The following is a 24,617-nucleotide window of genomic DNA, read 5'->3' as shown; positions in this document are numbered from 1 at the left end:
AGATTAGAATGCCTTTGTCAATGATATCCCCACACACAAAAAATTAATATCATTTTTGATCTATCATTTTAGTAACCTATTTGTTGTGATCTAGGACTGAACTATTCATTGTACTCTTTATTCTGTCAATTAAACCTGTGCCTCACTTTCCTAAAGAAGGTGTCCCATTCATGACCATGTTGAACACTGTCATGGCAAGCGTATGTATTTTGAATTTAATTTTGTTTGTACTGTCCTTCTCAGTCAATCAACAATATGCCTACTTTCCTTCAGACTTGCTAAAATACTGTGTCAAAAAGGAATAGTCTTAATTTAATTCACAGATTTATGTATCTAAGTCGTGTATAGTCTTAAATAAACTTTTCTAATTTAGGAATCCTATTTACATGGGGGTGCTTTTTTCCCTACCCAGGACCACTTGCTCTGTGAGTTTGGTACAAGCGTGAAAGCTGTTTTTGAGCCTGGAAGCAGTTCAGAGAACTGTTCTCTGGTCCTCCTGAAACTGGTTGTCTATGGTTTGTTTTTAATGAAATCTAGTGTGGTCCTCCTGGTGCAGAGTGTGGGACTGTGGGATTGGTTCATTTTGTGACATGACAGCTTTGACTTTTGTTACTTTGTTTTCAAATTTTATGATAGCAGTGAAATGCTACGTATCTAAAAAAGTGCTGTTTCTCACTGCTTGAGTGTTTGTGTCCAAGGAAAACAATAAAAGGCAACAAACGGATAAAGCTAAAGAAAAGTGATGTATGGAATTGCACAACTGATCCACAGTTCGGATGGAATTCTTGTGTGTGAAAGCAAACCAGTGATAATGAGCCCCTCCCCCGAAAGAACCCAGAAACTGTCCTTGGTGCGGACTCAAGTATTTGGGACAAGTGTGAAAACACCCTTACATTGCCAAACCAGTTAGCTAGCTGATGCACTGTAAAATCAGACACTAATTGGTCATTGTTTGGGTTTCTAAAAAGTTGATTGACCAGATACTTTTCCCCCCCTCACTCGAGCATCCTAGACAATATAATGGTGATGTAATGCCCTGAAAGTTGTTGTGGTGTGCACTGGTGGCAGTGGGGCCCTAATGCCTAAAGCTGCTTATGTCGCTTATTAAATAGAGGCAACTCTGATTACAATTAAGAGTGTTTTTCCTTCTCCAATAAAAATACTATTTCAGAGATACAGTTTTTCCTAGGTTGGATTTTTACCTTGTTCCCCCCCAGAATTAGTCATGGCCAATTTCTACCCTCTTGCTCGGACTGTAAAATGCTACAAAGCTGGAACGGTGAGAGCTAGACCCTCAATTAGAATTGCACTGAATGATAGAGTAAAAAGAAACAACCATTCTTCCCAACCAGAGCAGCACATTGAACAGTGGCAGAAGAGAACAGGGCTAGTTATGCTCTCTGGGACTCCTAACCATGGACGGCTATATGACATCATCAAGATTAGAACTAGCGATCTCCTGACGATAGAGCAATACTTCAAACAGATGTGTCACCCTGGAGCCTGGAGACAGAGTTTTGTTCTGACACTGATGATATGTTACACAGTAGATGATTCCATAACCAAGCTTTGGTTTAATATGCTGGCTGTTAAACCGAGGCTGCCCAGCTGAGTTTCTATTACACTGCAGACTTTAGTTCCCATCTAAACACAGGTTTCCAGGAGAGGCTCCTTATTATTAGAGCCATTTTGTTATACTGGAGTTGGAAATGAGCTCTGTAGGGCACTAGATCTCCAGCTGTGTGTCTGTGCACTCCTCAGCTACACCTGATAAATCTGCTAATAAAGACTAAAACCACTAAAAGTTGGTCAATCATGTTATGTTTCTGCATGATCTTCAAGACTGGAAAGTAAGATCATAATGTTCATGTCCAAATAAGAGACAAACTCATTACAGAAGAGAGAAAGAGTCATGGGGAAAAAAGAGAGAGATGCTAGAGTTCCTAGTTAGTCTTGAGAACAGCTATGAGATTTTTTGTCCAGTCTTTCAGAGCTAAATTATTAAATCCAGCTCTGCCTCTAGCACGTGTTCTTCTCTTGCATAATTTCTTGTTTTTATTTTGCCATGAAAGCAATGGAAGTACCTGAAAATGAAGATAACTGAAACTGTGCTGCAAGAAGCATTCAAGTCATTGTTCAGTGATGGTGCCTGTTCTTTCAACTGGAGACCGAGACAGAAGAAAAAAGCTCGCTCTCCTCAGAGGCATATAGACTCTCTCATTCTCTCTCTCTCTCTCTCTCTCTCTCTCCCCCCCCGACACACACCTGCAGTAAAACTCAATATGGCTCTTGAGATGGACGGCTGTCTTTGGCAGGCGCAGTAACTTGGCCTACCTTGTTGCCCGCGGTGATGGACCTTTTCACCACCGTGCTCTGTCCAAGAGAGCTGGAGAACATTACACTGCACATTAGCTCAGTGCAATAGGTCATATTCCGTGAGCTCTTTTCCCCGTCAAACACTCATACACTCTTTCAGTATGCTAAGTTCCAGGACATTAGATTTGGAGATAACACCTCTATGTCAGGTAAAAGGAATATTTATCATTTCAATTGTTTCCTTTGGCATTTTCAGTTTTCTCACCTTTCCATAGAGAGCTGAAACTCAAGGTGAGTTAGATGCATTACAAAGTTAATCACAAGTCAAGATATGCTGGACTGACTGCACAGAAAAAGTTTTGCATAAACCTCCTAATATATCTTTATAGTTATCCATTAATATTTTAAAATGTTTAAAAACTCATTGACATTTCATAACAAAAGTGTATAAGACTAGCTAGTTTTATAAACTAGCTAGACTACAACTGGTTTATAAGATTAGCTTCATTGTTAATGAAGTTTATGAACTACTAATACAATTAATATATTCACATTACCAGACATATAAGCTACTACTTCACACTAAAATAATGAGCTTCTACTTTATAAAGAACAAATTATGTACAATTTATAGAGGAAGTTAATGTTCATTAGCTTATAAAGTAACCGTCTACATATGTTAATACATGTCTACTTTTTTATTACTTTATAATAAACTAATGATGTATAAACCAGAGATATTACTGCATAAACAACGTCAATAAAAGCTCCTACACCCCAGAACAGGAGATTTTTGCTTAAACAACCTTGATAAATATATTTCTGTGCACTAGAATAGGAGATATCAGTCCATAAACAACCTCAACAAGTGCTCCTATTCATTAGAATAGGACGTTACTGCTTAAACAACATCAGTAAACACTGCTATACACTAAAAAAGGATACATCAGTCTTTAAACAACCTTAATAAACAATCCTATACACTAGAATAGGACATTATTACATAAACAAACACTGCAAACAAACCATGAAGAATTGAAGCCAGACAAAGGCAAACTGAAACATGAGATCTACTGATATGAGATCTAAAGACAAAGTATTGTCTAATTATTTAGCAAAAAACTAAACATGTTCTGCTCTCCCTGTTATGAAGGCTGTACATGTATGGAAAAAGTAGAGAAAAACTGTAGAAGTATGGAGAAAAAAAAAGTAGAAAAAGTATGGTATCAAAATCTTACTCAGTTAAAAGTGGATGTATGGGGCAAAAAGTACATAAACAGTAAAATTATCATATTTAACAAAATAAAATGTGTCTTGATTTAATTCTTAACAACAGGATCTTAAATGTAAAAACGTACATTTAAACACTAAATTAAACTTTGCATGCATAGACAATGTGATGTCATAACTGTTGCATTGCTGAGTTAGCATAGCTGTAGGAGGTTTCATTTTACACTTACATAAACGGAAACACAGTGTGATTATAAAAATAGGGGGAAGGTGGCTTCTCAAATGCTTTCTGTGCTGTTTTAAGCAAGGTCAAATGAGCAAGCATGTGCAAAATGTATTTTTTCCAGTTACTGCTTTGCATATTTAACCTTTAGACATTTTATTTTGGGCTGACTATCAAACAGGACTGCGTTGTTAGTGTGAGTCATCAGAAGACGGAGTCTTTGCTTGCCCTGGTTTACTGCATGTAGGTTTTCCAGTCAGAGGACACATCAGTGATGTAAGCTTGTTGCATATCTTTTGTTTAGTTTCAGGTGTTATAAATCAGATTGTATTCTTCAGTGTGACCTCCATGCTAGCCCTGCATTCTTATTCACCTCTTCTGAATCACATTAAAGTTGACGGTATAATGTGCTATTTAGGAGTATCAAAATGAATTTGATTCATTGTGAAGTATCCACCTGAGGGTGGCAATTCACCTGCATTGACTATGGAATATAATAAGCAATTCATTTCATATTTTAATATAAATTATACTAAATCATACTAAATTAAAACATACTACACAATTTTGGAACTTGCCAGTGTAGAAGCATGTACAAAACAGTGGGGCATGCTGATTGGTTGGTGGGGCTTTCCCCCTCTAAATCACACTCTGATGCAAGGCCTGCTAGTGCCTCATATCTAACCTCAGGACTGGAACCCGTGGCAGCTACAGTAATGCTCAACAAATACGTCTTTCATAGCCCACATATACAACTATCCCCCCCCCATTTCTACACCTTTAACCACTCTCCATTTATTTCCTCTCCGTCTGTGTAGATTTGTCAGCTTCAGTGCTCTCCCTCTAAACGCAGTGCAAAGGAAGAGCATCTCTCCTAGGCTGTGACAGGAGGACTAGGGGGAGCTGCCAAGCCGGAAAAAAATGTGACTCATCGAAACATCTCAGAGAGAGAGAGAGAGAGAGAGAGAGAGAGAGAGAGAGAGAGAGAGAGAGAGAGAGAGAGAGAGAGAGAGAGAGAGAGAGAGAGAGAGAGAGAGAGAGAGAGAGAGAGAGAGAGAGAGAGAGAATAGATGAATGTAATTGATTGTGACCGCTGAGGTGGGATCCAGGTCTTCCCCAGGGGGGACAGTCACAGCAGGAGGCCCATCCAGAGAAGGCCTGTCTGGGGGAAGGGCTCTCAGGAGAGATGTAGAGGAGGGGGAGATGTACATGAAGGTGATAACGATGGAATGGCTTTCTTAATTGCTAACTGCGAACCTTCATTCGTCTTCGAGATTGGGGTGAACGGGAAAGCACAGGCAAAGGAGCAAAGGGGTGGAGGATGAATGAATATTAATTGTCACTGTGTTACTGTAATCCATCCTTACGCATGTTGAAGAAGAGCAATGGAAGAAAGACTAGTAGATGAAACGAGTGGAGAAAGTGGAATCAGGAAAAAAGCATCATGCACCCACAATTTAATGCAACACAGGCCTACAGTCAATTAGGTTTAGAGAATTGACGTGTATATGCTTCGCCCACGAATGGCAACTGTTGCTAGGCTGGATAAACTTTAGAGAATGTAAAAATCCTATTCAATCTAATGAGAACCTGTAGCGCATACTTGTTTTTTATTTTTATTATTATTTTTTTTTTACCACAATATGTACAGTATTAGCATTGGACTGCTAACATGTTTGCTACCAAACTGGATTATGTTGCAGCTAATTGAAAATTGAAAAGTTGTAAATGACAATGACCCAAAAATTGCCATAGGACTAAAGGGGATTTTTGCTGCCGATTTGAAAAGCTTGTCCAACCTCGCAGCAGTTGCTGCAAAGGTACACATTTGTGGGTGGAGCATGGACAGGTCAGTCTCTAATGTGTCTTTGGTGATTACCATGCTGTATGTGCAAGAGCTTGGCTGCGCTTGCATTGACTAAACTCACTATGCTGCTTCTAGGCCCCATGACAAAGCAGATAAAGTAGCTATTTGGTCTATTAAAAATGAACAGATTACTTAGAAAGTGAAACTTTTTCAATCCCTCCCTTCTCTCGAAGATATAAAAATGTAAATTAGGGATCAATTCAAAATGAACCTGGCTATGCCTCAATGAACACCACGTATGAGTGCAGTGTATATACTCTGAAGTGGAAATGCATTATTGTGTGCTGATGCTTGTGCATGCATGTGTGTGCTTGCAGGCACATAGGACTGTTTGTGAATGAGGAGAATGCGGAGAGCATATACACAAAAAGAGAGTAATGAAGTCTCCTGGAAGGCCTGTAGTATGTCATTAGCCTTATTTGTGAGATGAGAGAGGAGGAGGTGGGCTGGCGGAATGTAGGTTACCACTCAGGCAGACCTAATTCTCCAGGGACATGCGTTATCATGCTGCTATCCAGAGCTTCCCCAGAGCGGAGGACCCTGGAGGCTCAAGGTGGAAAAGATGCTCCACATCCCTGTCCAGCTCAGTGCAGGACCACGTCAGCTACTATACCTGGGGAGCAATAGAAATGTTCTGCTATCCTCTCTAGAGTTGTACAGTAAATGCAGATTACAAATAAAAAAGGAAAGATGTTGAAACTGCAGCGGTTTCTTCTTCATAAGATTAATTTAGTCTGCAGGACAACCATAACTGAAGGACTTAACAAAGGGGAACAGTTTATCTTAGGTGTTAGAAAGTAACCTTGGGAAAATTAATAGGGTCAGTCAGTCAGCAAGCTATGATTGATCAACTGGTTTTAAAGAAGGATGAGGCAGAGTTAGGGATGGCCTGAGCAACTACTGAAGCACTTGCAGAGCACATTCACTCAAGAGAGCACAGTAAACTGATGATCACGTTTTTCTTGGTGAGAATAATTTGGCATAATTTGCGCCTTTTCTCAAGTTGCACTTTAGGAAACTGCCTAGTTCACCTGTACAGACACACTGGCCCTGGACAGACTGCTTTTACAGGTTGCAGGAAAAGAGACCCAGTCAAAAGCTTTCCTTTATGTTACTTTATGAACTGAAGACACAGCTATTCCACCACTATATCACAAAAAACAAGGAAAACATGAATTCATCATCAGTACCTGAGCTGTTCAATCAAAAGAGAGAAGCAGCAAACACATCAAGCTCAGCCTTCCTAAACAACCTAGCCTAACTGTGTGGCACCTTTTAAACTGTGACAGATTAATGGTGCACCGATTTAAACGCATAAATTCATCTAATTAGAGAATTAGAGGAAACTGGAAGACAAAATATACTGTCATATAAAAGTTTGGAGTCACTTATCATAATAATTCATTTTTTTTTATAACTTCCTATACATAAGTTAAAACCTATAAAGTTGTAGAGAAGCATCTGAAAAGAATATTTTATGCATGTAACTGCAGCAAAACTGGTGAATCATGCAGATTACACATTAGCCTGATCTAAAGCTTGGACTGAGGCTGACCACAGCCACTGTGAACTGTTTTTGATCTGAGAATAGTAAAGAGATGCTCTAGACCAACGGTTTCTGTCTGTAGTGTGTTTCAGGTCAGAGGTTGTGTGCGTGTGCATATGTGGACGGCGGCGTGCTGGGCAGATGGTTGCTGTCCCTCTGGGCGGTCTACAGAAGACCCAGTGGAGCACAGTGAGTCTATGCCATCTGGACCACCAAGCTCACGGGAAAGAGCAGAGGGGGGCAAAGGAAATGACATTGAAGGCTACAGCTACATACACACATACACATACATACAGATATCTACAGGTAAAATTATAATCATATGTACGCATTTGCACATATAGCGTCTATGTGGCTATTCCTTTCCATCTGGTCACTGTTGGACATGATCAAGCATGTCCTCAAACACGACTTGTGCCACACTAGGCAGAGAAGTGTTTTCCCACTGAGAGAAATAAAAAGGTAGAACAAGGTAATAACTCACTAAAAGTCAACTCTTGACATGCAGACTAAGTATTAGAAATCCTGTGGAAATGACAAAAAAAGTCATTAACGTACCTTTTAAAATCCATGGGGGACTTCAAGTGCTTATCAACATTTTGAGAGAGTAATTGGTTTATAATAGGTACTATGACAAATTCTGAAAGCTACTTAATTGCTAAAATAAAGTTGTTTGTTGGAGTGCATCTTCCTAAGCTTTACAAATGCCAATATAACTTTCCTGAATGTAGGAAAAAATGGTAATTTCTCTATTATCAGTGCTATTTCTCTAGTTGCAGGATTGCTGGCTATTTTTACATTAGCCATGCTGTATCTGTAATATCTGATCTGATTCTAACATTACTTCTTTTCATGCCTGTCTATAGTCCTGGTTGTTGTATTGTTTTTAATTATGTTAATGGGGACATGGATTGAGAGAACTTGGAAAAGTGCCACCAAACATCAGCTCTCATTAGTAGTTATTGCAATCTGTGTTCAAAGTATGAGTTGGAACATAAATTACACAGAGTTGGCCTTAATTCACCCTGACAATGAAAATTTCAGTAGGTATTTTAAGACATTTTGTTCCCCGCATAATCTCCAGGAACCTGTGGTCACCTGCATTTAAGTGAATATGGGCCTGAAGTTTTCCCTTTAACTTAAGTGAGCTGCATCAAAAATTCTTCAGGAAAATGTTTAAATTGAAACAAGCAAAGAAAAAAAAAAATCATAACTGATTTCCATACAGTTATGTAACTGAAATCAATAACTGTAAATTTAGCTTTAGACCCTAGATTTAAAGCTACACTATACAAGTTCTGGGGATCTGGTGACCTCTCTGGTGGAAATGTGTAATTGCACGCAACGTGCATAAGAACATCTTGTAACATTGTTTGAGCTTTGGACCCTTTCTCCAAGCGGATGAATCTGATGATTGTGAGGGCGTTGAAAGTGAATTAAAAAAGAACCCAAGTCAAAACTTGGTGAAGGACATCTACCAAACATCTAAGTGAATTATCATCGCCATGAGCAGTTAATGTTGATTTTGTATTTGAGACCTAAACACCAAGCCATTAGTCTTGCGTGTGATGTTAACATATATAACATGAAATATATAAAGTTGTCTGAAAAATATCCACAAGTACCAACTTCATGCCTCTGACTTGTGAAATAAACAATTAAACAATTTCAGGTTTTGCAAGGTGACTCACCACAGTGCAGACATGCCATATTTCAGCATGTTTTTTTATTCTTCTGACTCAGTGATTCTACTTAGTTCAAATTAGTGCAGCTTTAAGTTTGAGAACTTCAATTTATGACTTCCAAAATGGTAACTGAAATTTTAGCTTTAAATGTAACCCTTAAGCATTCATCTTAAGATAAATACCCAAGATTCTTCACACAAGTGGCCACTGACCCTCCAAATTAAACACTGCTTTAAAATCCTCATACAGCAGCACACTCACCTGCACGGCAGAAGCAGGAGGATTTGTGTGGAGGAGCTCATTATCAGACGTACTCACTGGTGAACAGTCTTTCATTAGTCACCATTCATCAGTGTTCATGAAGAATTCATCAACACCATCATCGTTCCTTCTTTCTTTTTCTGGGTCATTCTGAAAAAAAAAAGATGGCTGGATGGTGAGCAAGGCCTTTTGTGTGTATTTGTGCTGTGAGAGTTTTCGACTAGAAAATGTTCATCTCTATCAGCACATGGTAAGAAGTGCACTCTTTTCTTCTCTTAGTCCACTGTCTCTCTCTGGTTCATTTTCCTTACCTGTTTGTCTCCTTATATTATTTTCAACATCACTCCGTCTCTGACCTCCCACTTGTCTCTTTGCTCCTCTGCCCCATCTCTTCCGGTCTCCTCTAAAACAGGCACTCTCCTCCTTCTTTCCCTCCATCCTCTAATCCTGTTAGAGGGGTGGGCTTTGATCTCCCGTGAGTGATCATGTTTCTGGTGTGAAGAGAAAGAGCGAGCGAGAGAATGAAAGAACGAGTGTCTCCATGATTAAAGAGAAATATGCATCGGCCCTCGTGTTGGTTCCCGCACTACCTTCATCCGCTCTCTCTGGGGTGACTGCACTATGTGAGCAGAAAGGCTAGGAACATGCACATAGCCTTTAAAACAGAAGTTTACCTGACTCCGAGGCACTGAGAAATCCAATAAAGAATGCAGCAGGGGAGCGGCTGAATATTACAACGGTGCGGGGATAGAACAATGAGTAGTTCCATAACATTATTATGATATTATCTCCATAAAATGAAACAATATTTAAAATGAATGTTTCCATTTTTACAGTGTTATTTGCTCCTTATTTTCTGTTCGAGGCAGGACTGGAACAGTCTCTCCTGACCACTGTAGAGAAATCAGAAGTTTCTTTCATTGCTCTACTGTGACATGGGGAAATATATGCAGCATATTATGAGGTAATAAATGTATTTTTAGAGCAGCGCATATTTGGGTGTCCTATCTTGTGATCCCACCATTCTGTGTATGTGTAACCTACATATCTGGTCTTGTGAATTTCTTCTTCCAATAATCGCACGATTCCAGAACAAGGCTAACCTCGGAATGTGATTGTACGGTCTGCATGTGAGACTTTTGCTAAAGCTAAACGGAAGATGTGTGTGTAGTGTTTTTGATGGTATTTTTAAAAAGTGGCTCAACTATGTCTTTTTTGTCTTTTCCAATGTACCAAATCGTGGTGAATATCGAGTATCATGAAAATGCCTCGTGTCATGATTTTTGCGCTATCGCCCAGCCCTAGTATCACGTGTGAAAGAATTCCAGATATGTGTATGAATGCAAACAATTAATAACTGGTATGTTGTGAAACAAACACAAAAGTTACAATCAGAGGTCTGATCATTTAAACAACCAGCCTGTAGTGTAAACCCATAAACTATATATTGTCTTGACTTCTGATAACAGTAATAATCAGATCTCCATAAACAGGGTAGGTTAGGAGAAGAAGCGATGACAATGCCTTCCGACCGGTCAATGAGATAACCATGTGATGAGAGGGACAAGGATAATGTTTGGCTTATGTTGGGAAAGTAAGTTACGTTTGGCTTCAGCTTCTTGCAGATATCTTCAGCTACAAGAGTGGTCCTAAAATTTGTGCTAGATCCTCCCAGAAATCTATCGTCTACATCATACCTTAAAACCTCCTTCATTTTCAACCTTCATCTTTCATCTTCAGTGCCTTTGCATACTATCTTTCTGGAAGATCTTTGCCTCATGGAATTTTGTTTTTGATTCCTCATCCAACACTAGGTCAGCAAATCAGGACACTCTCTCCATCCCTGAAGACCTGAAGTTATTTACTGATGCTGGTCACTCTTTTACCTCTGCCTGATCTCCTGAATTTGCTCTCTCGGTCATCACATATCTCAGCAGTCATTCATATCCTTATTAAGTGATGCTTTAAATGCCAAACACTAATGTGGTTCTTTTACATCGTACTTGGCACTAAATACAACACTAGTTTGTCCACAGAACCACGCAGATTCCCTGCCATTCCAATGTAATTTTTTTTTTCTCATTTTCAAATTTAAAACTTCGACCTTGGGACCCGATTCTGAGTCATTTCCAACATCAACTTATTTAGAAATGATCTTGAATGTCTCCGCTCTATAACCTCATTCAACGGGCCCAGGAAACAATACTAAGTGCAATCACCTCTTACATGCTTTCAGCATTCCTTTTCCTTCACAGAATGCTGCCTCTGCTATTTTTACCCAGGCCAATATAAATCATCTTTAAGAATGTGTAGTACGCTAAACTCTATACTAAACTCATCACCTCTCTGCCAGTCATTCTCAGGTGACTCTACATCCAAAAGGATTTTCGATAACCTCAGATAAATCTCTTCATTTGCCTACAATCTCCCAAGACATCTCTATCAATCTTGAAGCCACCTATCTCACAGCTATCTCACAGCTATTCACCATCAAAAGACCATAATTCGTAACAGTGACGGTGCAAAGCAGAAGCCTTCAAGAAGTCATAGTTCACTGTTTTTTTCACTTAATACAGTCTCACAATCACTCCTCATATCACAATCATCAACTGAAGGCATTATCAGCACTTCCAATTTGAGTTGTACAATAAGTGAATTTTGTACCTGAAACCCCTGCTTCCTAACTGAATTCCTAAATATTCAATTGACATCTGATCTTACAGAAAACTGGAAGAATTAAAAACTCCAGCAAAGGAACAGTTTTAGTCACTGCTTTTTTATTTAGGCACCAATCAGTTATGTGGGTTTCTCTTCACTAGTTTAGAACAAAAGCAAAGCCCAACCAGGGCTGCGTTAGGCTAAAGCCACATACAACAGGCTTAAGTCATTTTCACAGTGGACAACAGGACATGATCTTCAGTACCAAGTAAATGATCACATGTGTTTTAAGACACATTCTTGTCACTTTTAGACACAAGGAACAGCTTTTGTGTATATTCTCACAATTCAGTTAAAACATGCCTTTTAGATTCTTGAAAAAGCATGTAATTCTAACCATAATGGACCATTTCTTTCATTAAAAAGGTAAAATAAAGATTTCAGTTTAGCTTTGGGGGGAATGCACCACAGGCAAGATCCATTAAAAAAAAAAAAGTGGGTGAGCTCATCAAGTCATTTCAAATATGTATGCAACATTACGTAAGCTCAAAAATCTCTAAATCTAAATTCCGGATTGTCAGACAATAAACGGTAACACTTTATTTTAAGGTTACCTACATAGGGACTTCATGATTCATAGGTAAGCAATGAATTATGCACTTCAAAGGCAATATTTCAGTATTTCAATATGCTATTTACTGCTTATGCTCATGTGACAGATTCCAAATAAATTGTTACTCAAACAGTCTGAAAACTGCCTGAAAGGCACCTTGAGTGTATTTGTAGTGTCCTTTCAATAACAAATTCCCAGACAGTTTTCTAGACATACAATAAGCCTAGTCATGAACAACAATACATTGTCAAATGGCTTTTTCCACTCACTAAAAACCTTTAAAGTGAAGGGCTTGACATGATCTGTGTCCAGAAAATGTGGCCCACAAGTTTAATTAGAAGCAAAGAGGGGCTTACAGTACACACCAAGGGCTGTATGTATGCTGAAGAAATTTATAATGTTATAAGTTTTTAAATATTTAAAATGATTTTCTCTATTTGAGCTATAACAGCAGCATGGTGACCGTCATCTTCTATGCAAAGATATATATTCTCATTATATCTATGTGTATATATGTAAAGAGCGAAATATAATCTATCTATTTTTTATATAACATTTGGTAGGATTCTGAAACATTCAAGGTACATTCAGTTACCCTGTTATACTTCTCTTAGGAATTGAAACACAAGACTATTTCAATAAATTTACACATTTCACTGGGAAAAATGTTTTCCAAGCCAAAACACAACAAAAGTACACTTATAACACACTTTAGTCTACACGTGCGCACACAAAACCATGTGTGGTTGTGTTGCCTTAGAACAGAAATTGTACATAAAATTGTTGTTTTCTTTCTTTTTTTTTAATATCTCTTAGTGTGTCATCCTTATCTGAAATAAGCACCTCTTAGAATTTCACTGACCAAGTCCTCTTTACAGCAGAGGTGGCAGCACTGAATGAGTCTGGACGACGGTCAGAGAGTTTCCCTATTAACATGCCTTGATCTGTGAAGTAGCAAACCAGCATTATATCAGCACCTTTTTACAATCACTGCAATTCAGTGTGCAGTGTAATCTGATGCTACTTAATTTAAGCAGATATTTTGTTACTCTGGACTAATTTATGGATAAATTAATAGATGTCCTGATTAAAACGGTTGAACGAATAGTCGTATGCAAACATTTGGGCAACCCTGGTCATATTACATGTTTTGTTAAGTTTCTAGGTGAAAATAAGTTACAAATCCTCTACACAGAACACACTTCTGCACATTTGAATACACAATTACTGTTTAAAACTAAAATGTGGGCTATGCAGAAGTTGGGGCACTTTTTATATTTTATGTTTTGTTTTTCTCCAACATGTTAAACTCAAATATATAGAAATTGTGCTCAAAAATGCAGAAAAATGCTGTTGTTTTGTTGATGTTTTGTTGATTTTTGCTTAGAAAATGAACAAGTAATTTGACCAGGAGCATTCAAACCTTTTTACACAACTGTACATGGATTACAGGCATTCATTCCTTGTCAGCCATGTTAACAGTTTTGGTTAAACTGTTCATTTAGTGGCGATTCTTCATGGAATACTCAACGTTGTTCAGAAAATTGGCAGGCACCAATCAGTACAATGCAAAGGCTCAAAATAGCTATCCTAATATACTCTTTCAGAATCCTATGTCCAATCCCATGTCCATTACAAAATTCAAAATGGAGAAGTCTTAATTTATATTTTAAAAAACAGGAAACATAAATTAAGGAAGTATAAAAAAAAAAAGTCAATATCAAAACAGAACAGCGCAAAAGGCAAAAATAATATGAAAGAAGTTAAAGAAAAAGGTTCACTGATGATTTTTTGTTTATTTTTCTGTGCTGCCACTTAAACTCCCAGAGAACTTGCTGAAATACCTTACTTAGGATGCTACTTTGGGTTGTGAGCAGGTATCATCTCCCCTCGAGTCCAGTACCTCCCACAGCATGGCCGGGTTTTCACAGTTATGACGTCCCCTCCAGTGCTCCAGAATGTCCTGCTTCCTGTCCAAGACCTCACTGCACAGGATGCAATTAAACTGTAACCCCACTCTAAGGGTCACACTCTTAGCTGGGCCCCCAGAAGTGTGCTCTTTACCTTCTTTCTCCTGTTCCTGCTCTTCCTTTTGACTCTCTCTAGCCCCCTGGTGGTGGGAGTGCAGGTGGCGCTTGAGCTTAGAGAACGAAAAAAACTCTTCGTCACAGTTTCCACAGCGCACCAGGTTGCGCCGCTCGTTGAGCTGCCTCCAGTAGTGGGCCGCATGCTTGACCAGCTCGTCTTCAGCCTCGCGGCCCCCGTGCATGGCCCCCTCCTTCAGACGTACCTGCACTTCCTCACCGTGCACGTACAGCAAGTGTAACTTCATGTCGGCGAAGGTGGGAGTGATGGCCTGGCAGCGGCCACATTTGATCTGCAATTCCACCGGGTCCACATGCTGCTCTGAAGCCTGATCATCAGAATCTGTACACCTGAAGTCCACCAGAAAAAGAAAATATCTCTGTGTAATATAAGCTGATCACTTTACTCTGTACTTACACTCACTGGTCATTTTACCAGATACACCTACCATATAGGTGCAATGTGAAGGCGAACTCTGATCCAATCACTCAAACCACCTTCAGTGATGGACAGGAATGCATACGATCACAGAAAATTTGTAGTGTGAATGCTAAAGCAACCCAATATGTCCCTGAGAGACTTATATATAATAATAATAATGCGTGGCACCCTTCGCCCACTCACAAAATCCTGTCTTAAGTGATCACTGGAGAGGCATTCAAGGCTATGGAAATGCCAGATATGAGTGGCTACAAATCCACTTGTAATGACGTCACTTGAAACAGACATCAATACCAGGTACAAACAGGGTCTAATAAACAGACTTGTATGTTTAAAAATACCAGCAGAACTACTGTGCCTGATACACTCACACCTGTAGAACACACCCATAACCTTGCCATCACCATGTGCTCATTAATGCAGAGTGTAGAAGGTGGCTCAGAGGTTGTACATTATAATGGATGGGTTACAGTCAGTAATTAGACACCTACAAAGTGCACTTATATAGCAGGTGTACCTACAAGTGTGCGTACAAGATAGGTACACTTAATGGACTTCAGAACACAAAAAGCTACATATGAAACCACATTTTGTCATTAGAAATGCAATTGGTTACATTGTGAGGCAGCTTGAAGTTTGCAGAATCATCATGTGTGAGGAATTTTGATTTTACTTGAAACATGGAACTTTCTATAAGAAATATTATTAAATGCAAAATATCTGTCCTAAGAAATAGCCCAGGTATTTAACTTTTCTTTGGCTTGAATGTTTCTGTATATTCGTCACTTACCCCTCTATGGGCGTGTTCTCCTCATGCTGACTGATGGATGGTTCCACAGTGAGTATAACCTTGTGCACTTCTCTGAGGTGGCTGAAATAGACACCAACATAGCCAAATGCCTTCTCGCAGAATTCACAGCAGAGGCTCTTCCTAGGCCTCCCCTCAGCATGGTGCAGCTTCATATGTGTGCTGAGGCTACCTGAGTGAGCATAGGCCTTCCTGCACACTGGGCAACCATACGGTCTCAGGTTACTGTGGCTGTTTAAATGACTCTGTAGGTGATGCTTAAACTGGAAACACCTACTGCAGGTGGGGCACCGGTGGAGTGCATGTGGGCGGCTGTTCGTAGATCTGCTGCCACTTCCAGCTTTGGCCACAGACTGCTGGCCAGGGGTTTGAATGGACACTAAGCTTGGTCGGGCAGCATTCAAGGGTTTTCCTGACATCTGCTGCCTCAGAATGAGCTCCCGGCCAACGCTCTCAGAGGTTGAGAGAGACGGTAGAGGTACAAGTTGAGGAACAGTGGTTTCCATCACTAAAATAGGCTTTGGACGAATGCTGCGATACTTTTTCGAAATGTCCACCACCCTGGCCTGGGGGGAAGCAGACTGGGTTCCAGGTGGTGGTTTTTCTGGAACTCTCCTGCAGAAAAACGACAGCGATCTCTTCTTCCTTGCCTCGAAGGCCACAACATCCTCCATAGTTTTCCTCTTCCTCCCCCGCCTTTTGTCTGGAGGTTTCTTGCACTGGGTGGCATCTGAACCCTGGCTGAGACAGGTACTTCTGCTGCCATTGTCCATGGTCTTGGCTTTGATGTCTGGGGGGCATTTCAGGCTGTTTTTAAGCTGAATTGAGGCGCTCTTCCCTGGGGACTGGGTATTGGCAAGGCCAGTAGATGGCAAGAGGGAGTTCTTTACCTTAGCATAGGGCAGGATTGGGAGCTTCCCCTTGGGGGGAGAGGGAATGATCTGCACAGCTTTGCTGAAGATGGTGGGGGAGAGGACAGTAATAGCACTCGCTGCAGAGACTGCATGTTCTACCTGGGCTTTTACTGGTGAGCTGTTACTGACAGGAGCAACAAGTGTAGCCGTGGAGGCTCTAGTGGGATAGCTGAGGTTGCTGAGAGAATCCACATTTCTTTCAACAGGTTTCTCTGTCTGTGGTCCTGGGTACAGGACAGCATTGTCTGGGAACAAGACTTTAGACTGAGGAGCAGAGTCTGTCTTAACGATCTGTTCAGATGACTGTTCCGGACTCTCAGTTTTCACTTTCACTGCAGATGACTTTGCAGTCTGTGTCGTTCTACTGGCTTTTTCTGGGGTTCTCTTGCTTCTAATCGGCTGGTATCTAGGAATGGGAAGTTTTAGGTTCTTCTGGATTTGATGTTGCGGTGGTGTCTGAGGTAAGGCCACCAGTGAGAAAGTACCCCCTTGTCCAGCGACCTGCATGAGAGCATATTTCTGTGCAGGTACTAGGATGGATTTGGGGCTTATGGCTGTCGAAGGCTCTGGAAGGGCAGGGGGTGGTTGGCAGGACAGCACTGCAGAAGAGGAACCCACTGTTGGGGCTTTAGGTGCAATGCAACGAAACTGAAGAGTCTTCATTTGTGCCATGGGACGGGGATCACCTGTCAAAAGATCATCAGGTTTACTGTCACTGTCATGATGGTATGATGACCTAAAAATGACAAATCATGGAAAGAGACAAAAAGGAGTGTACTGAAATTTCGGTAATTGAAAACTTTAACCAAAATTAGCAAAGACTTATGCGGCCAACAATAAAGTGACAAAAAATGATACGTACAACTGATTAGGCAAGTGATTTAATAGTTTCTGTTAATGTTGAGTATCAAGAGAGGGTACAACACCCAAAACATCTCCACTACAAGTTTGATTCCACTTGAAAACACAGCATCCTGCTCTATACACAGAATGTAGCAAATCAATGGAAGCAGAAAGAAAAGTCCTTGTGAGCACGCCAACATCACCTGAAGCATCAGTCTTTGAAATGTCAAAAATTACAAACGACTGCCAAAGTGCAAAGGACCTAATAAATGACAATGATGTTCCTATTCGGCAGCTTCTTATCCAAGTTTTCCGTTCCACCTTAAATGGTGCAGCACTTACATTCAAACAAGGAGCTTACTCTTGAGCTTAATTAAAAATAAATAAATAAATAAAAAACAACAATAACATTCATTGCCTTGGATGATTAACTCTTCTCTGTTGACAGGGACACTGGATTCTATGGCACACACCGTAGCCCACATACTGAAATTAGCAAATTTGTTGTATACTTTTTTTGTGTATTTTATATTTTTATTTATTGTCAGCTTTTAGTGGTTTGGGTTTTTGTTTCTTGGCCAGTGTGTCCTGAATCTTGGTTTCCATTTTGGCCAAGAATTTACATTTTCATTGCACCAATAACTGTCTGCTAAACATATTTCACACTTCTCTTCTCTGCCACACATTCACCTACACTACCTTGGACTACAGACTGAGAGCCTTTGATTTGGACTCAGTGTGCATTTCCCATTCATGCTGTTGCTCAGTAAGGGGTAAACTCCCTGTGTTCATACAAACACACTGTCATACAATTCCTCTGGGGATAAACGTCCATCAGAGCATGCCCAAAGGCAGTACCTTTATAATAGGAAAAGTAGTCAGTCCTATGCACCCACACAAACATAGTAGAAGGCTGCCTACAGTTTCTGCTTTAATGGGTGACAGGAAGCAGAAATTTCTCATCATAATTGTCTGAATAAAATAATCTCATTTTCAGCACAGGAGCATGAGGCATGCAGACTCTTTCTGATAATCATTATGGATGCCAGGTTGTTCGAGCTGGAGAGGTCATGATCAAAGGCCACTTTACGTCCTTGTAGGATTATCTTTGTATTTGGATTCTCAATCAGTTGCACCAGGTGCAACTTAATTTCTGTAAAATTAAACAATCTTGTCACTGTCAAAGAAACAAACTGAGGAACACATTTATATAGTCTGTTCAGCTTTCTGGGTTAACACCTGGAGCTAGGTTAGACAGGCTTATTTTGACAGTGCATGCCCTTGGAACTTTCACTCTCTCGCGCTATGGAATACTTGAATTCTATTTGGGCAGTTGATTCCAGCTCAGCTATGACTTGGGCCAACAGAGAGAAGAGGAGGTAGGGCAGTGAGCACTACTACTGAGTGGTAACCAAGACGTTTAACTTCTTGTTTAACCCCTTGAACCTTAGGCTTATTATCTAGTCATTAATCTTAAGACTTGGAATACATTCAAACTGCAGGTAAAACTAGTCAAAATCCGATACGCAGATCTGTTCTTTGTATGACAAAGTGAACAGCAAAACACACTGAATCTGACAGATTCGATTCCAATTGGAGCATCTTTCATATGTGGTACCGAAACCCAATATGTATTCAAAACACGGCAATGTGGCCTCATCCTATGGTCGTCATCATAATTATGTGCATAGGAATAGAAGCCTTACAGCAATGCCTGTTACTATGGTTAAGCTAGGCCAAGCAAGATGCATGCAGCATAAACAAATAAGCTCACCACTTTTTAATAAGAGAAATCAAACTAACAGCTATTTAAAATCTGTTTTACTGAAATACTGATTTAAAAACAGGAGCCAAACACAGATCAGGTGTCTTTATCCAGTATGTATCGCTGCTTTGGCACCAGGTTTGGCAGCCCTTTGAGTTCTTTTACCCAACAGACAAGTGAAAGAAACTTAGCTTGCTTTCTCTGCTTGTATAGCTTCCACAATTAAAACAAGCACGGAAATTCACAACTTTCTATTTTTTTAAACCTTGTTCAACGTGATCATTTTAGTGTCTTTTTGTCCTTTCAGTTCATTGCTCATTTTAATGTCACATAAAAGGAGCTTATTAATCTTAAGAAAAGGTAGAAGATAGCTTTGTTTGTTGGATGGATTTGCAAGATGGATTGTGGGTCGTTCAGGAGCATAATCTGTTCAGACTGCTGTCAGTACAGGTCTGTTTTGTCATTTGCATTACAGGTTTGTTTGGTTGTTCGTTGTTTTGAGCGAGTACGAGAGAGCTGGATTTTGGTGGGAAGATGGTATAGCTTTGGACTACAGAAAAGAAGAAACACAATATAAAATGTACTGGTAGATTTACTCTATGAGGTGCAATAATGATATGGGCAGAAGCTCAAAACAGTTCTCTGTAGGTTTTAATTTTCAGGTTGGGAAAAAGCCTTCTTAAAGTGGCATGACTTTAAAAGGTGAGCATAAGAGCAGTAGAATACACAGTAGAAAAACATAAGGATTTATTTTTAGCCACAGTCAGATATGCAATGAACCAGAGCAGTTAGATGGATTAGAAGGTGAGAGGTGAGGAGTTCAAAGGTGACTGTCTGGTGTTTAAGTCATTGGAGGAGTTATGGTCAGGCTGCGTGTGCGTGTAGGTGTTGGTTTTGTAAAGCTGTGTGTGCGTGTCTCACCAAGCGTAAAAGAATGTGCTGAGATGGCCAGTTGTTGGTCACTGGGTCAGGAGAGCTTTACCAATCCCTAAAAAAAACCCTCTAGATTTTAAAAGTGAAGTGGCTGAAACTTACACTCTGCTGTATATACCTGTGACAGTACCCCATTACAGTCAAGTAATATCCGAAAATGACCTGCACACAAGGTTTGTTTTAAGGTCACTAGAAACTTTGTAAACAATAAGACAGGCAGTCTGGGGCATCAGCAGTACATCACACCATAATAGTTTTGTTTCTTTAAGCCCACTATTCTTCGTCCCCCAGTTCCCATTCCCATTTCCCACTTACACCGCCTTAGGTGGTTTTCAAGCATATTTGTGTATTAGACTTCAGAGAAAGTAACTCATAGTTCAAAGCTATTATATTATTCATATTCATGGTGATGTCCTTTGGTTAGTTTCTCTTTCAAACACAAAGCTAAGAATTAGCAGTCAACTCAATAAAGCTAATTTGTTCAATTCAACTATTGTGAGCTATAATTTACTGCTTCAGCAGAGAGTGCATACATGAAGGACATAATCTTCATACTCACTTTGTATGTGCGATTTTAGGGGACTGGATCGCTGCTCCTGGGTTTTCATGGCTGCCGTTCTCACTGCAATTCAAAACACAACAAAAGAATTCAGTGTCTAGTATATAATTAAAGCAACGCACAGCTTGAACAACAAGAGTTAATAGTGTCTGTTTTTGTTCAGTGGAGTTTGTCAGTCTCTCTTCTAGTCTGTTGCTATCACTCTCTATCACTCACTCACTCAGACAGAAAACCAGAGGACATTCCAGATGTCATGGGGCTGAAGATTAGCATGGAGGTAGAAAAACAACAACAGGGAGAAGATAGAGGAAAACGAGAGGGAGGTGGCAGGGTAATTGGGAACAGTGAAACAGACACACAATGAGTGAGTAACCCTGTGTGTTCTCTGGTCTGTAGGTGAGGGTCCTCATCTGTGGATGTGTGATAGCAGCTTTGGAGTGTGTGGGTGTGTTTTTGTAGGACAGCATTTGGTGGTTCCAGTGGCCTGTGGGTCTGGGTGGGGGGGCGGATGATGAAAGGAGTGGATCTGAAGTAGATAAAGAGAGACGGACACACACAGGGAGTCTGGATCCAGAGGTTAAGTGACCACCCCCCAAACCTCCTCAAGGTACTTCCAAATCCTTTAACATCCTTTATCTGCCATTCTTGAAGTCAACAAAGACAGTCCCCCCAAAAAATTACGTGAAATTCTGCAAATAAACAGTATTTTTCAACACAAATGTGTGAAAAGTGTGTGAAAAGTAAATTTGTACTTATTTTCACATAAAACAAAAATAAAATAGCATCTATGGTATCAGGCAGACTGCCTCAGTCACCACACCATCACGCAGGCTGCTGTGGTTACAGTTAATAAGTTCAGTTTGTAAATCTGATTTGATGCAATTAATTTCATGTCTGACCAAACCGATTTATTAAAAGAGAAAAAGAACACAAAAATCCTCAAGCCTCTGCATTTTTAGCAGCCAAAATGTGACATGTTGTGGCCAGATGCACTAGGCAACAGGCATTGTCTACCCTTGGCTGTAGCACTGTCGCACAGTAAACCAGATGCCAGGTCTTTTTCCAGTTATATACCACCTGCACAAAATACATTAATAGACAGTTGAACAATACCTAGACTCTGCATGAGCAGCAGTTCTCGCTCACGCACATACATGCACGCACACGCACGCACACGCGCGCACGCACACACACGTACACACACATATATACACACACACACACACACACACACACACACACACACTCACAAACTCTGAGTCATTAGCTGTCACCTGAGCCAATCAATGTAAAAGGAAAAATCTATTCCAATTTCAAAACTACAGGCTTGCCTGGGCATGCAGGATGTGAAAGCAATCAATAAGTAAATCTCTGTGCATCTGAAAGGAGAGAGAAATTGAGCAAAAATATCACCACTGACTGAGCAGATTCAACCTGATTCAATGTACTTCAGCACCAATTCAAAATATATTTGAATATTACACGTATTTGGTTAGCACCACATGCATTGCTATTTTCTCCATTAATATTTTTTTTCTCACCATATTTCAAAATCACCAAGCTCAAGTTTGTGTAATACTGCTACTCACTACAGTGTGGAAACAGAGCAAAAGTAAAAATGCAAAGTTGTGACTACAGTATAGTGGGATATTTATGGGATGCTGCAGCAGAATCTTAGAGATAACAATGTGCAATAACTCCTCTAGGCTGTTTTGGAAGATTCTCAGTGAGGAGCCTCATTTCCGCAGTCCAGCCCCAACAGGATGCTATAAATCTCAGCATTAAACTTTGACCTCTGGAATGCAGTTGCCAAGAGCAATGTAGCGTGTGCCACCTATGTCGCGCAGCACAGGACAGGACGTTGTGAATGCAGAAGCCCCAAGGTAATGGTCTGTCGGCACACTATAGTGAGGCCACAAGCACTTCTGAGTCAGCAGTGGGCTTTGGATCCTGCCAGACTGCTTATGGTGCAGTGCAGCCAAATCAGGAGTACTGCTATTAAATAAATAAATAAATAAATAAAAGTATCTTCTTTCTTTGAACTATCACCAATGTGTACCGACTCATACTTTAGCAACTCAAAGCTGAAGCACTGTGTCTGTTTATGTTTGATTTAGCCAGTTGACATTGGCATTGCACTGAGCATCAAGAAACTCAGGGTGCTGATGTACTCATCTTCTGAAAAACTGAATAAACTTCCCCACGTCTCACTAAATTCAGAAATGGAGTATTTTAATCTGATGAAGTTATTGTCATTTGTATCGTCATGTTTAGCAGAAAGAAAAACACTTTATATTTTTGCTGTCTTCGTGTTATTTTTTGACATCAAAACAAATTAAAGTGACAGAAGTGGAGACTCAGACCTGTCTATACTGAAAGCAAATGTTATTCATTACATAACTGCACATTTAATCATTTAATAAATAATTCCACTAGTGGGAGAAGGACTGATATGTCCAGTAGAACAACTCTATGGCTTATTATGTGCATGTGAATTGTGTTTAGTGGGGTCCAAAAGTTTGAGACTACATAGATTTTTTATATTTAAACCTGGAAATAAACACCAGAAAGTTTTAGAATTTTGAAAAATGTAAAAAAATAAAAAAAATTTAAAAAATCTCGTCTCTCTGAAGTTTGTGATTGGATGACTCTCAGGTGCATTTGATCGACTCAGAGGCTTTTGCACAAACTTATGGAGTCCATGCCAGCGCGAGTGCACGCCATCATTAAATCTAAAATATTAACGATTCTACCTTTCACTCAAATTTTTATGCTGATAATATCATTTGGAACGAAAAATGTGTGTTAAATTAGAAAACAATGCGAAATAGAAGCATTTTCACAAGTGGTCTTAGATTTTCAGATCCCCACTGTATGTGACTTGCAAAAAAAGTGCCTGAAGGTAAATCATGCTATCTTTAAGGATGAAGATATCTGAAAACTGGGCAAAATGTTCTGTTATTTACACAAGAACATAAGTGATGGCAGCAAATTGGAGATGTGCTGCATTACAAACACTAGATAGACTCTTGAAAACAAAAAGTTTCTTTGAAGCCAGAGAAGAACCTAATTTAGTTCTCTAAAGAAGCTTTCAACTGATCATTCTTTCAAGTATCATATTATAAATGAGATGTGTGGCATTAAAGATAGACTTTAAAAATTTAAGAACACCACATAACATCAACATCTATATCATTTAAATGTTGTCTCTAGAATAGGACCGAAAGACTAATCTTCTTTATATAGAAATCTCATTTTGGGAGAATGCAATCTGCAAACTTTAAGAGCTAAAATTTTGAATTTTGCCTTTTTTTTATCAACAAGGTTGTCTTATCAACTTTAAGGTGGGGACATTTAAACTAATAACACCAAGCTTGTGAACCACCTGTAGATGAGTTAGACCACGAAAAAGCAACCAAACATCCATGTGCTGTGTACAACAGAACCACAACTAACTGCCAGTCTGGCACACAACGTTCAGCGTTCAAACCTCAAGCAAGAAAAAGACACTATGCTGGTCTTTTTCGAAAAACACAAGACTGGACCTTGATTTATAGAAAATAATCACAACTAAAATCGCAATCACAATAATCATCAGAAAAATCTCAATTAGGTATTTTCCCTCAAATCGTTCAGCCCTACAACCACAACCATAAGATCAGTTCAAGAACTCTTCAGAAGCCTTTATTTTAAGGTTTTAACTCCTCTTTTGTCCTAAGCTGAATGAAGCATGACTGCAAATTTAATCTACAACTTAATAATTTAAATTTAGAAAAGCATTTTCAGTCTTAAATAAGCAATGTCCACTTTTGGATGGATATTCTTTCCTTCTTGTGTTACCAGCTCACAGATTCTGAATGTCTTTGTAAA

General features: G+C 39.6%; 1 protein-coding gene across 5 annotated transcripts in view; it reads right to left on the bottom strand.

Annotated features, from left to right (window-relative positions):
* znf438 (zinc finger protein 438) overlaps positions 1-24,617 on the bottom strand; it is a 77,943-nt gene that overhangs the window by 7,608 nt on the left and 45,718 nt on the right. The window contains exons 3-7 of one of the 5 annotated variants that reach the window (XR_005007357.1): positions 20,748-20,810; positions 15,716-17,333; positions 14,249-14,834; positions 9,440-9,619; positions 9,129-9,278 (exon numbers count right to left, since the gene is read on the bottom strand). Coding sequence is in view for 3 of the 5 variants with exons in the window: in XM_036572492.1 (XP_036428385.1) it covers positions 14,249-14,834; positions 15,716-17,333; positions 20,748-20,796 (2,253 nt within the window). In the remaining 2 variants the exon portion in view is untranslated. Of the gene's footprint in view, positions 1-8,956; positions 9,620-14,057; positions 14,835-15,715; positions 17,334-20,176; positions 20,485-20,747; positions 20,811-24,617 lie in introns of those variants that run through there. The other 4 variants (XR_005007356.1, XM_036572492.1, XM_036572493.1 and 1 more) reach the window with 4 other exon arrangements.

Source organism: Colossoma macropomum, unplaced genomic scaffold (assembly GCF_904425465.1).
Source record: "Colossoma macropomum unplaced genomic scaffold, Colossoma_macropomum, whole genome shotgun sequence".
NCBI classification, from domain to species: Eukaryota; Metazoa; Chordata; class Actinopteri; order Characiformes; family Serrasalmidae; genus Colossoma; species Colossoma macropomum.
Note: the sequence above shows the minus strand (reverse complement) of the source record. Positions and strands in the feature narration are given on the sequence as shown.